This window comes from Psittacula echo, assembly GCF_963264785.1.
Source record: "Psittacula echo genome assembly, chromosome: 1".
In the NCBI taxonomy this organism is placed as follows: Eukaryota; Metazoa; Chordata; class Aves; order Psittaciformes; family Psittacidae; genus Psittacula; species Psittacula echo.
In genome coordinates, this window is record NC_137735.1 from 121,267,304 (window position 1) to 121,280,137 (window position 12,834).

The 12,834-nt window shown below is 36.3% G+C and overlaps 1 protein-coding gene across 1 annotated transcript in view; it reads right to left on the reverse strand.

The window, feature by feature from the left end:
• The window catches only part of TMTC2 (transmembrane O-mannosyltransferase targeting cadherins 2), a gene marked incomplete at both ends in the record, with an annotated part of 256,298 nt that overhangs the window by 41,359 nt on the left and 202,105 nt on the right, over positions 1-12,834 (reverse strand). Inside the window, one exon of the mRNA XM_080638943.1 lies at positions 1,207-1,288. Within this exon, the coding sequence (XP_080495069.1) occupies positions 1,207-1,288 (82 nt within the window). The remainder of the gene's footprint in view (positions 1-1,206; positions 1,289-12,834) is intronic.

A 12,834-nucleotide genomic window follows, 5' to 3' on the forward strand; every position in this document is an offset into this window, starting at 1 on the left:
GCAACTTTTCCTGATTATTTTGAGACATCAACTGTATTAATATTCAATTGAAATAACAGAGCTTATCTGCACAAATACCCGTATCAGATTTGCCTGTACAGGCATAAATAGAAGACAAGGTTACTAACTGCAATGATCCATAATGCAAAATAATGCAACACTGGCCTACATTAATTTAAATACCATAACATTTTCTAAATAACAATGTATGTATTGATTCTGGCAGTCTAGCATACAGAATTTTACACTGCATAGGACCAAAGGGAAATACAACGTGAGCAATTCAGATATCACACAAAGTAAAAACAAGGTTATGACGTGAGATTAATTTTCCCTTTTGGCCACTCTTTTTTATTTATTTTACATTTATCAGTTAGAATTAGAAGAGGAAATTAAAACAATATACAAATATATATAAAATATGCTTGTGGTTCCCTACCTTCTTCCTTAACTAAGATTAAATTTATTACTTCTTTCTGTATTTTCCAATTGGGACTACATAGCTAGCATTTTTAGATTCGTCTATTACCAGCTTTAAAATACAGTATGAATTAGTCCATAAAGTTAAATATTTTTGGTTCCTTGGGACTAATCACATCTGGAACTATTTTTTGCACATCTAGCATAAACAATCCAAACTTATAAAGATACCTTCAAATTATCTGTGTACTTTCTGCACGTGCATGGCTCAGTACGACAAAAACCTGCCAACTTGTCAAAAACTTTTGTAATACTTATCCTTTTCAACCATGAAGATGCTAGGAAGGAGATAGATCTAAGTCTTCAACACAAAGCACACACTTCAATACATAGAACTCATGCACAGTAAAGTATAACTTCTAGTTGCCCACCCAGCAACAACCAGCAAAGTTAGGCCAAAACTGTTAGTAATAATAGCCCAGCTCATGAAATTTTGAGATATGGCAACAGTCACCTTTTTTTCTTTCCCAGAGAGGCAGCAATACTGAAATTCCTCTCACAGGAGGAAAGTTATGAAAAATATTAAAATCTTCACTTTTGCCTCTGCAGTGATTAACAGATTGATGAAGTTATATTAACAGGTAGATGAAGTTATACATGACAGATTAGTTTCTTTTCCTTTAAAGAAGATATTTTGCCAGTAGCACATTTCAAATCCTTAATCTTTCTGAGAGATTAACAGCAAACCTGCAATATGTGTGAAAACCTTATCTATCTGAAACGTACCATAATGCATGTAGCAGTTTCCTTTGGTAGGATCCAGCTGAATAGCCTTCACAAAGTACTTTTCTGCCTCACTCTTGCGTCCCTAAAAAAAAATGAAGAGGGGAGGGGGGCATTATTTTAATGGTGTGTCACCATGCAGCGATCACATACAAATTACAATTTCCAAATTCCAGGCACTAGAGAAAAACAACTTCTATTACCAGTAGACTTAACCTAAGTAAATATGAATGTTTAAGTGTTACAGCAAGTTTTGTGGTCAGCTACTTGATGTTGCTGTTCTCCAGATTGAGGAAGAAATGTGTCCAACATTGTCAAGGTCCAAGAAGTACGGAAGTGGTAGAAATGTATTGCAGAATATATTGTAAAGGGCTTTGGGTGAACATCAAGATCCACACTACTTTTCTGGACAGGCATCAAGATGAGCATTACAGACCCAAGCTAAAATCAGAAGGGAAGGTAGGAAGGAGCTTTAGTCACGCTTTTTTAAAAAAAATGGTGGGGGGGTGTAGTTTGGGGAAAATATGTTTCTATTCTATGAAATCACAGAATACCTCAACTTGGAAAGGACCCATAAAGTTCATAAAATCCAACTCCCTCCTTCTTGCAGGACTACCTAAAACTAAAACATATGGCTAAGAGTGTCATCCAGATGCTCCTTGAGTTCTGACAGGCTTGGTGACCATGACCCTGGAGAGCCTGTTCCAGTGCCTGATAACCAGCTCAGTGAAGAACCTTTTCCTAATATTCAATCTGAACTTCTCCTGATGCAGCTTCATTCCATTTCATTGTGTCCTAAATAACACTATATACATAGCCAACAGTAAAGTCACCACAAAGAAAGGTAATTATAAAGAAAATATTTTGGATTTCACTATGGGATATAAAAAAATAGAAAATATTCGTAATTTTAATGTGGGAAGTAAGATTTCATCAGAAAATAATTCTGTCAACCATAAAACATAACAGAAATTGAAAAGATAACTTTTAAAGACAATTATCAGTGGTATGACAGAACAGACAGAAAAAAAAACAAAATCCCAACACAAATGATAGTGAAAAGAGTAGATATGTTCTACAGATTTTCTTATCACTGAAATCATCGAGCCACTAACATTGCAGTATAGTATGTATGTGCCAGAGCATGTCCATTAATGGTCGTTACTCTTCCCATGGAGAAATCAGCAATATTGGGTTAGCCTAGAGTTTGATATCAAACACAAATCACCATCAGCTATTTAGTAAGATATCTGTAACCTGTTTATCTCTATTTCCATGAAATTACTTGCTTCTGTATGTGTTATAAAGTAGAAGACCTCCAGAATAAAGAACAGTTCAGCTTAACCACTGTGCAAGAAAGGCATTGTGGTCTACACCTTTCAAGGTTGCCTTGAGTGTTATTTCACAGATATAAGCATATAATCTTTCTCAAGTTTTGTGGTCTGGAAACAGATACTGCATACATCCTGCACTATCCCACAAGTTAACATAGGAATAATAACAAGGTCTGTTCGTGATCACAGCTGCTCCAGATTCTCAGTATTTCCCTCAAGGGCTTTAGAGACAATAAAATAAAGACAGAGAAAGAAGTTGTGCGTACACCACGAACTATATCAAGACCAGGTTCCGTCAAAAACAACACAGAGGCCATATTTCTAAGAGATCATCCTGGCAGAGATGTAAGCAGGTTTATAATTTACAATATTTCAGTTTCACAAAATAAATGTTCATTGGAGGTAAGGGTTTAGCTTTATTATTTAGTAAACTTTCTTTGGTAAAACTATATACCTTAAAATCATATCCACATGGCAAAAGGCTCTTACAAAAAAAATGGTGCACTTACAGTACACTATTTGATATTGCAGCGTCTCTCATCCCTGGTTTGACTGATTGGTTTAGTTTTTGCTTGTTTGTTTTTTAAAACAAACAACCTCCTCCCAAATCCATATGACCTGTTGGACAAAGTCCAGAGGAGGACCACAAGCAGAGGGCTGTAGCATCTCTCCTATGAAGACAGGCTGAGAGAGTTGGGCTTGTTGAGCCTAAAGAAAAGGCTCAGGGGAGACCTTAGAGCTGCCTCCCAGTACGTAAATAGGGCATACAAGAAATCTGGAGAGGCACTTTTACAAGATCACATAGTGACAAGATAAGGAGAGATAAGGAGGCTTGAAACCGAAAGAGGGTAGATTTAGACTAGGTATTAGGAAGTTCTTTACTGTCAGGGGAGTGAGGCACTGGCACAGGTTGCTCAGAGAAGTTGTGGCTGCACCATCCCTGGCAGTGCTCAAGGCCAGGTTGGATGGGGCTTTGAGCAACTTGGTCTAGTGGAAGGTGTACCTGCCCATGGCAGGGACAATTGTGTGTGTGATAATTAAACACTAAAATTTACACATTTAAGTCCAAGGTTGGCATTCATAGCCTGGCAAAATTTATCCTGACATCTGTGTAGTCCAGCCTTGAGGCTTTGAAATGAAAGCACCAAGCATATGTACCACTAATACTGACAGAACTAACATGTACAGGTTTTGTATCATTGCTTTAACAGACTAACATCATTAGTTTTAGCTGGTTCCACTTTGTGTCTATTTCTAGAACATAAAAAGACAGTTCATTGATTGCAGTCACAGAATACATAGCTCCTGCCTACAAACCTATAAGTACACAAATGTTTGTCAAACATGATTAATTTACATTTACTGTGATCACCAAAACCACATGACTGCTCTACTCTTTTTGGCACTTTTCAACTGGCATATTGCATATAAGTTCAGGCCAGTCAGGAGACCTGGAGTACATAATGAAGACAGGTGCCAACATACATAGCATCAAAGGAATGACTGTGCTATTAACAGTCTCTAATACTCATTAACAGATAAAGGAGATGTCCTGGGTTCAGCTGTAACAGTTATTCTTCCATGACAGGGGAGAAAAATCTTACCTTGTATCACCAAAGATACAAGATGATCTGACTACGAAGATCATAGAATCACAGAATGGTTTGGGTTGGAAAGGACCTTAAGATCATCTAGTTCCAACCCCCTGCCATGGGCAGGGACACCTTCCACTAGACCACGTTGCTCTAAGCCCTGTCCAACCTGGCCATGAACACTGCCAGGGATGGGGCATTCAGAACTTCCTTAGGCAGCCTGTTCCAGTGTCTCACCACTATCACAGTAAAGAACTTCTTCCTTTTGTCTAACCTAAATCTCACCTGTTTTGGGGATTAACACAGTTCCATATGTTCATGTTGGCCATCTTTTTAATATATACACATTCGTCAAAAATTAAAAAAAAAAAAAAAAAGAATAAAAACATTTTATTGCAGAACTGCATTTTGAGGAACCTTGCATCACATTATCTAAAATGTCCTCTTTGGTGCTATCTGTCTGATGCTAAAATGTCAATACCTTGGCATAGATTTAATAAACATTATTTTTGTGTCAAACAATATAAAATCCAACTGCTTGTCATAATCAAGCTATTTTACAATTAAAATTTAGCATTTATCAACTTTTTTCAACTCTTCAATGTACACCTTAACTACTATAACAGAACATACATACTGTGTAGTTAAAGACTACAATCCCTGTCATCCTCCCTTCCCACTGTATGTTTTCAGTATTGGACACATTGCATAAGGGAATAAAATTTCAACTTTTAAAGAAAATCCAAGTAATTGTTTAAACAGCTGAAAAATAATGATTTGGGGCAGGAAGGCATTTTGTGTGCATGTTCACTGTTACGTGACCCATACAAATGCAGGCATTGAGAGCCTCTGGAAACCTCCCAATTTCTAGCAGCAGGGTGTGCAGTTGTATATGCGCAACCACATGCTTTGGCAATTTTACAAAGAAAAAATAAATTTACAACTGCATGATAGCAGACTTATTTGAAGGATAGAAAAGTTACTCATAAGATTTTAATGGAAGGACTTGATGGCGCTAAGGATTAATAATGGGATATGAAATACCTTTCACCTGTTGGTCACCAGTTCACATCCCGTCCAGGTCAGTAGCTAATGAAAAGGTGCTATCTAGCAGCTACTGGTTTTCTCAGGAGAAATGAGTGGGTGGTCCTAGCCCAAGCTCTAATGGAGATCCTCTGCAAAGACGCACTGGCATATTTATGGCTTTTCAGTGCAGAGACCAACAAGACAGAATCATAAAACAATGAATGGTAATCTCATTGCTGGGGAGAAAAAGCCAGTAACATAATGAAGACACTTTGACAATTGATTTGGAAGGCTGTGCTGATATTCGCCTTACTGGATCTGGACTTTATTCTAAAGCCTATAATGAGGACAAATATTCAACAGTTTTCTGTTAACAAGGAAAACTTTATTCCCCCTCTGTCTAAATAAAGATGAATTTCCCATGATTACTACCTTCCAGCAACACCATCAAATTTGAAAGGAAAAAAAGCGAAAGTAACTGACACATGACCCTTATAATTTAGCACACTAGTTGTCCTGGCTTTCACAAATACCCCACAAATCATGAGACTTCCAATCAGAACAGCTAGTTGCTTGCAGGTTTCGAAGGCAGTTAATTGTTCAAATATGAATTCAGGAGCTTGATTTTTAAGAACAGATCTTTGCAGTTGACTGCAAGTGGTTTTATGTTTGTTGGGCTGCTTTTTTTCCTAGAGATCGAGACAATGGATCCAATCTTGGTAATACGGTCGGACATACTGCTTAACAGGGCTTTCCTACAAAAGACTGTTATGACAAACATGACAAACAAAAGAGAGCTAGCTAAGGGCAGTTGATACATTAGTAGAAGGCCTGTATTTATCCTCAAAATATTAAAAAACTGAGGATAAAACTACCACTTCTATATCCACCCAATTATTTTTCCATACTGTGCTGGTAAACTGTGCCAAATTCATGTTGAGGCAGCTGTTGTACTTCAGGCTACTGGAGGCCCAAGGACCCTGAGATGCTAGTAAAATTGGGAAAGATTAACACAGCTAAGCAGCTCTGAATAACCCTCTTGTGGAAACTATGATGACACAGTGGTAACCAGTAAGGTGGTTCAACAAACTAGGTGGTCTCTGCAAATTAAAACAAATTATATTTTGTAAATATTCATCATTCTTTAAAGGGTGTGAGGGTTTAACAGGCAGAGCAGAGACTTCACTCTTCAATACAGTTTTGCCCGATTTAACTGATAATAATGTAATTACATAGGGAACTCAATTTGTGTCACAAATGCAGTTGACTGTCATTTCCCACAACCTGTTAAATTATATTTTTTTTTTTTTTGGCAAGCATTCGTATTTTTAATAAAAAGAATTGAATTATGAAAAGATATCTTAATGGAAGACTGATTAAACTGTGGACACTGAATAAAGAAAAGAATTATTATGTTACATATTTCCTTCTTCTTCTCTAGGACATTTTAAAGTCACAGAGAGATAGTAAAGTCACACAAGGATAGTAAAAAGCTCTGAACTGAACCTGTGACTCAATTTAAAGTTTCTTTAAGTCGCTGCATACCAGCACATCTGTTTCATAAACAGCTCCTTTGCCTTACTTACAAAAGTTGCGTCAGGACAGGCAAAACACAATTTAAATGGTGTGATACTGTGCAGATTAGTGATAAAGTGCTCAAAAGTTTACTTAGCTGGACTAAAGAAACAGGAACTAGAGAGCTGCACCTTACAATGAGGTCACTGACATATGCAAAATCCCCATTCCTCCTCTAAATATTAAGACTTAAGAAAAAGCTTTAATATCTAGTATTTAGTAGCTAAATGGATTTTAGTTTTTCCCCACATTTTGCTGTTATTTCTATAACTCTTTCTTCTTCACCCTGAATTACAACGTCAGCATCCTGCATCATAATTTGCACTGAAATGCTAGTACCAGTGAAACATGTGGGACTTGCATTATTCACATCAAAGGTCCAAAATTTATCTCACTCTCTATAGTTCCTGTGCAGCAGAGATACACCTTGCCCCTTCATCCCATCTTTATTATAATAAAATATAAACAGCTGAACATGGAACAGAAACAATGACTCCTAAAGTTTAACATCTGGCCCAGAAAAACACATATACAAGGCAAGATTTGTAACTAGAAGTGATTTGTAATGATAAGCGCTACATATTTCATCAGAAAGCCAAATAGTTGTGGGGGAAGGAGTTTACAGTCATGCAAAGCCCTTTGTTTCCCAAGTTATCGTAGAATCATAGAATGGTTAGGGTTGGAAAGGACCTTAAAGATCATCATACAATCATATAATTATAGATCATATACTTCCAACCCTCCTGTCATGGACAGGGACATGTTCTACTAGACCAGGTTGCTCAAAGCCCCATCCAACCTGGCCTTGAACATTGCCAGGGATGCTGCATCCACAGCTTCTCTGGGCAACCTGTGCTGGTGCCTCACCATCTTCACCACCCTGATAGGGAAGAATTTTTTTCTTATGTCTAATACAAATCTCTCCTTTGTCAGCTTAAAGGCATTCCCCTTTATACTCTCACTACATGACCTTGTAGAAAGTGCCTCTCCAGATTTCTTTTAGGCCCTATTTAGGTAGAGAGGCAGCTCTAAGGTCTCCCATGAGCCTTTTCTTTCTCCAGGCTGAACAAGCTGGACTCTCGCAGCCTGTCTCCATAGCAGAGATGCTCTGGTCCTCTGATCATCTCCATGGCCCTCCTCTGGACTCAGTATCAGTGGGCTTGTAAAAGATGCTCTCTTTTCAAGCCAAGTTTTCTTATCTCATGTCCTTAGATGATCATAGTGAGAAACAATACTGTGACTAGTACTGATCCTCAAGTTTTGGCTCTCTAATAACTTCAAGAACATGAGAATATCATTTCTGCTTAGTGTTATGTGTTAATCTTGGTGTGTGGGAGCAAGGATTGGATGACTCTGGAGGAAATTAGGATATAAATTTGTATCTACTGATACACAGTAATTCACCATATAGTAATCTTTACCTTACACAAATGTGAGGCAACCTTCTCATTATTGTGCAGTGTGATACGTTCTCATACCCTTGTTTTTGAGCACATGACTGATGCTTTCCTTCCGAGTCATTTCACTGGACCAGGGTCCTCACATGCACACAAGTGTATGCATACTATGCTTGTGTAATCCAGTGAGTTACTTTTAGAAATAAGCTTGGTATGATCAATAAAATATAATGTCCTGTTTAATTTTAATCCTTCATTTGTACCTTAAGTGGTTCACTTCCATCTAAATATATTATATTAGTCCTCCTTCAACTTGTCGACTAAAATCCACCTCCTGCTCTGACTGAGATTCTGCTAAAGTTGGTGTAATTTTTCTATGAGCCAAGGTTATTTAGCATGTAAATAATATAAATTTGGTTCTTGAGTCTACATGTACAGGGATAATTAATGGTGATAACCAGACAGCTGAGATTTAAGCACTACCCCTGGACTTTGGTGGGAATCCACTGGAGCTTAAGCATTTCTGAATGTGACACCACTGCTTATACACAGATTTAGGAATGTAAAGCACATCTCATAACTTTATTGGCTTGAGGCATGATTCTGTGGCTATTAAGGTGATATTTTCTTCAAGTAAAGCATATATCTGATTAATCAGTAATTTATTAGAGCTATTTGACACCCATTTTCTTAGTTTATGGGTCTCATATCACAAAAAGCAGTCTTGTTTTATTAAAGCATTCAAAATTATATAGGAAAGAAATATAGGCATAGGATTTTTTCCCCCCTTGAAGTTTTATTTGGTTGTGGTTTTTGGTTTTTTTTTTTGGTTGGTTTGGTTTTTGGTTGGTTTTATACCTATCTTTTAGTCTTTCTTTTGGGGTAATATGAAGTCTAAAAGGAATTTACCTCACATTACATCACTGTTAACACCAAAAAAGATTGTATACAATCTCAAGTAACTTTTAAACAACAGATTTCATTTCATACCTTGTGATTTATCTATTGTCTAGAGCCATATTGAAATGTTCACCTCAGTCATTTTTATTTTACATCAAGAATATGTAATGCAATGTTAAGTAAATTTCCACATGATGCCCTTGCTTTTCCATTCAGTCTTAAGCACATTCTATATTTTTTGATAAAGCAGTGTATTAATATCTACTCATATTTCACTGGCCATTCAGTATAATATAAATCAACTATCTCTACATACTGTTTCCATTGAGTCCTATGAATTTCTTCTAAGTTAAATTTGGCTTGTATCATGCATTTTTCTATGGTTACTGACAAAATTACTACACACATAGTAATTACAGGTGACTGGCGGCTATATTCAACGATGTAGCAAACCAGAAAGATCTCTTTCTTTCATGAAAGCAGTTCATCCTGTGTCAGTAATGTTTTCTATAACAAGCTTTAAATATATGTTGAGTAAAGTGAGAAGTTTAGGGCTCCCCTTTTCCTGTCTACAGGAAGTCAGAAACAAGATACAGAAGATGAGATCCCTAAAGGAGGTTAGTGAGGGGCAATGTGCCTAAGTACTTATTCCAGAGTAATTTACCAACTAGTTAGACGGATATGTTATATTTAAATTAAAATGCTCTGTTTTACAATTAATTCTGTTAACATTTGGCATGCAGCCAAACGTATGTCCTAAGGGGACAGAAAAGTATATCTATGGATGCAATACTTATGGCGCACAGCCAATCTCAGAAGAAATACAAGCTCAATAGATGTTAGCTATTGAAATTTCTGCAGTTCAGAAATCCTGACATTCAGCCTGAAGGTGTTAATGCTCCAGATACACCAGATAACCAAACATTAAAAAAAAATAGGGCTTACGGTTCTGAAGTCAATAGACTTTTCCCATTGAAGAGGGAAACTCACCCCTCCTACCCCCTACAAGCAAACTGCTTGTAAACTGGAAACAAAAATGAAAACAGCTTCTGACATTTTGCAAATTTCAGAACTAAATCCAAACTTCATGCTTGGATCAGTTTTAACCCCCAAGGGATCTCACATGGCAAGAAAAACTGTCTGCGTCAGACTCCAAAGACAAACTGAATACATGACTGAAAAGTAGCAGTGGCTATTGCTTGGCTTAACTTGATTTCTTAGGAAGGGCTTTCTCAAAGATTCAATGTCATTTATAAGTTGTTGTGATGGGAGTTTAACTGAAATAACCAATTTTCATTAAAATATTTTTCCTTGAAGCAGTATTAATAGCCAAGGGATTCAGCCTTCGAAAATGAAATATCTAATAGACTTGTTGATCTAATTAAATTGACTCATTCAGAAAATGTCTTTTCATAAATTAAAGATTTCTGTATGTGTAGGCATTTATTTATCATTCCCAAAAGAAGCACTACTAAAAGTATTTTGTTGTTGTTGTTTTAAAGGAATTGATTACTAAAAAAAGAGATAAACTGCTCTGGAAAAATTATACCTAAATTTAATATATAGCATTTCAATTGCTATGCCTAAAACTAGTCATGATTCTTTTGACATCATGACTGTTCTACCTCATCCCTGCTTTCTTCTAAGTTGTGTAAATCTAGAGAGACAGAAGAAGTGTAGCAATCAACCAGTGACGTAAAAAATGGCAATATGACAGGACTGTTCAACAGAAATGCAAATTTCCTTTCTGTGCTGGAACATCAGCAGCAAGTAATTAGAGAAATAGTAAAGGCTGAATTAGTCTATTAATTATTGCACTATGTCCTCCTTTTCCCCTGCTGTCCCATTTCTTTCTCTTCTTCCTACCTTCCGTTTATTTCTATGTTGTCATTTATTTACATTTATTTTGAGATGATTTTCAAGGACTACATCAATTACTGAATACAGAAGGGTGTTTGACAGTGGCAGTCTGAGTAATTTTGCAACTCTCCAAAAATGGCAGGATACCAGTCTGGTCTTCTGTTTGTCGGGAACTTAAGCAACAAACAACTGCAGGCAAAAATATGGCCACCCACTGAGAAGGGAGTATTTCAAAACTTAAAAAAAGTGTTTAACTTCAGTGTTGATACTTGAATGTCCCAATCCTGTTTCTTTTATTTTAATCCAAAACACTTCAAGTCTCTATCATGTCTACGTCTGCGTTCTCCCCAGCCCACTTTGGAGAAAACACAAAAAAAAACCCCAACATTTTACATTTTAAGGAATCTTCTAGGGTGATTATTACTGAATTTAATATGGTTTGGAACTGTAACATAAAAATTTTACAAGGCAAAGTAAATTTTTCTTACAGCACTTTGGGTGATTTTCCAAGCCAGTAAAAAATAGGAGATTAACAGCACTGTGTGGTGCTGCGTAAAATGCAAGAAAACACTGTGCAATTTTTTCCAAAGAAATATAGCAAAGCCTATAATTCCTAGATGCAACATACTAAATGTTACAATATGGGGCTATCCTTAAGTACTTAAGCAATTATAGCTTCCACTACTGCAAGCTATGAGGGGTGGTTTGTGGGCTCAAGTTCACTCAAGACAGATAAAACAAAACTTCAAACCAGATTTATTTGCAATTGAAATAAAGCTTTTCAGACTAGTGGGCTACTATAACAACTGTCCACTGCCTCATGGAAGAGAGACCAGCCATTAAGAGAGAGGGTTTCTTAGTCTTCTCTTTAAGACTAAAGTGAGAGGAGAATAAAAAAAACAACTAAAAGCCTTACTTAGAAATTAATTCTTTTTAGCATGAAAGCCAACCTTTTCTCTTCTAGAAGGTCTGCCATAAAATGGAAAATGAATTACAGCACATGCTCAAGGCCTCACCTGGCACTGTCATTTTTGACAGACTCATTTTTATCCTAGAACTGGGAGCCATGCAATTTTAAAGCCTTTCACAAAAATTATGCTTTTCTTTGTGATATAGAAATAAATTACCTAAGCAAGGGATGAGGCTCAGATGCTGTGGTATCAAATTCTTGTGTTGCCAGGAGATTGGCTAGGTCAACTAATATGTCACATTAACAAGTAAATTTCTTGAGTAATTTATGTTGCTTAACAAGTTACAGAGATGAAAAACACATAATGCTAAAGCACTGCAGCCCTAAACAGCTACATGTTGTTTTTTAAAAAAAAAATATAGAAAGCACAAACTGAAGTCCCAGTAAACTGGCTATTTTCCAATTATTCTACTAGCTGAGCTACTAATCATGCTTTTCAACCACTGAATTACGCTGTTCTAATATATTCTCAGGAAAATTGTAGCTTAGTGAGCTATAATTTTTAGATATGAATGTATAACATTATCCAATATAGGGGATATGAAATACTTGTGACTTAAGATATTAGGTAAGATGACTGTAAATTCATTAGGTATTCCTTTGGAGCTCTTAATTTGGTCTGGTTTATTCTGCATATACAGCAGCATGTCCAAAGCCACCTGGCATTTCTTGTGTCCCAACAGAGCTAATGAGCCTTTGAGACAAATATTTTAATTAAAATAACAATAAAAAATTAATAATTTTAATACTAATAAGTAATTTTTTAATCCAAAGGTTTTATTGCACGCAAATTAGAGCTATACCACTTATGTATTTTAAGAACCAATGACAAATTAGCAGCTATTTTTAGTCCGGTTTTTGTTTGGTTGTTTTGTGTCAATGCAAATTACAGCTATTACAAGCTGAACATCATATTCTGAGTTTTATGAAAATGTAACTTTAAAGTTATACAGGAAGCAAACTTTACTAAGGATATT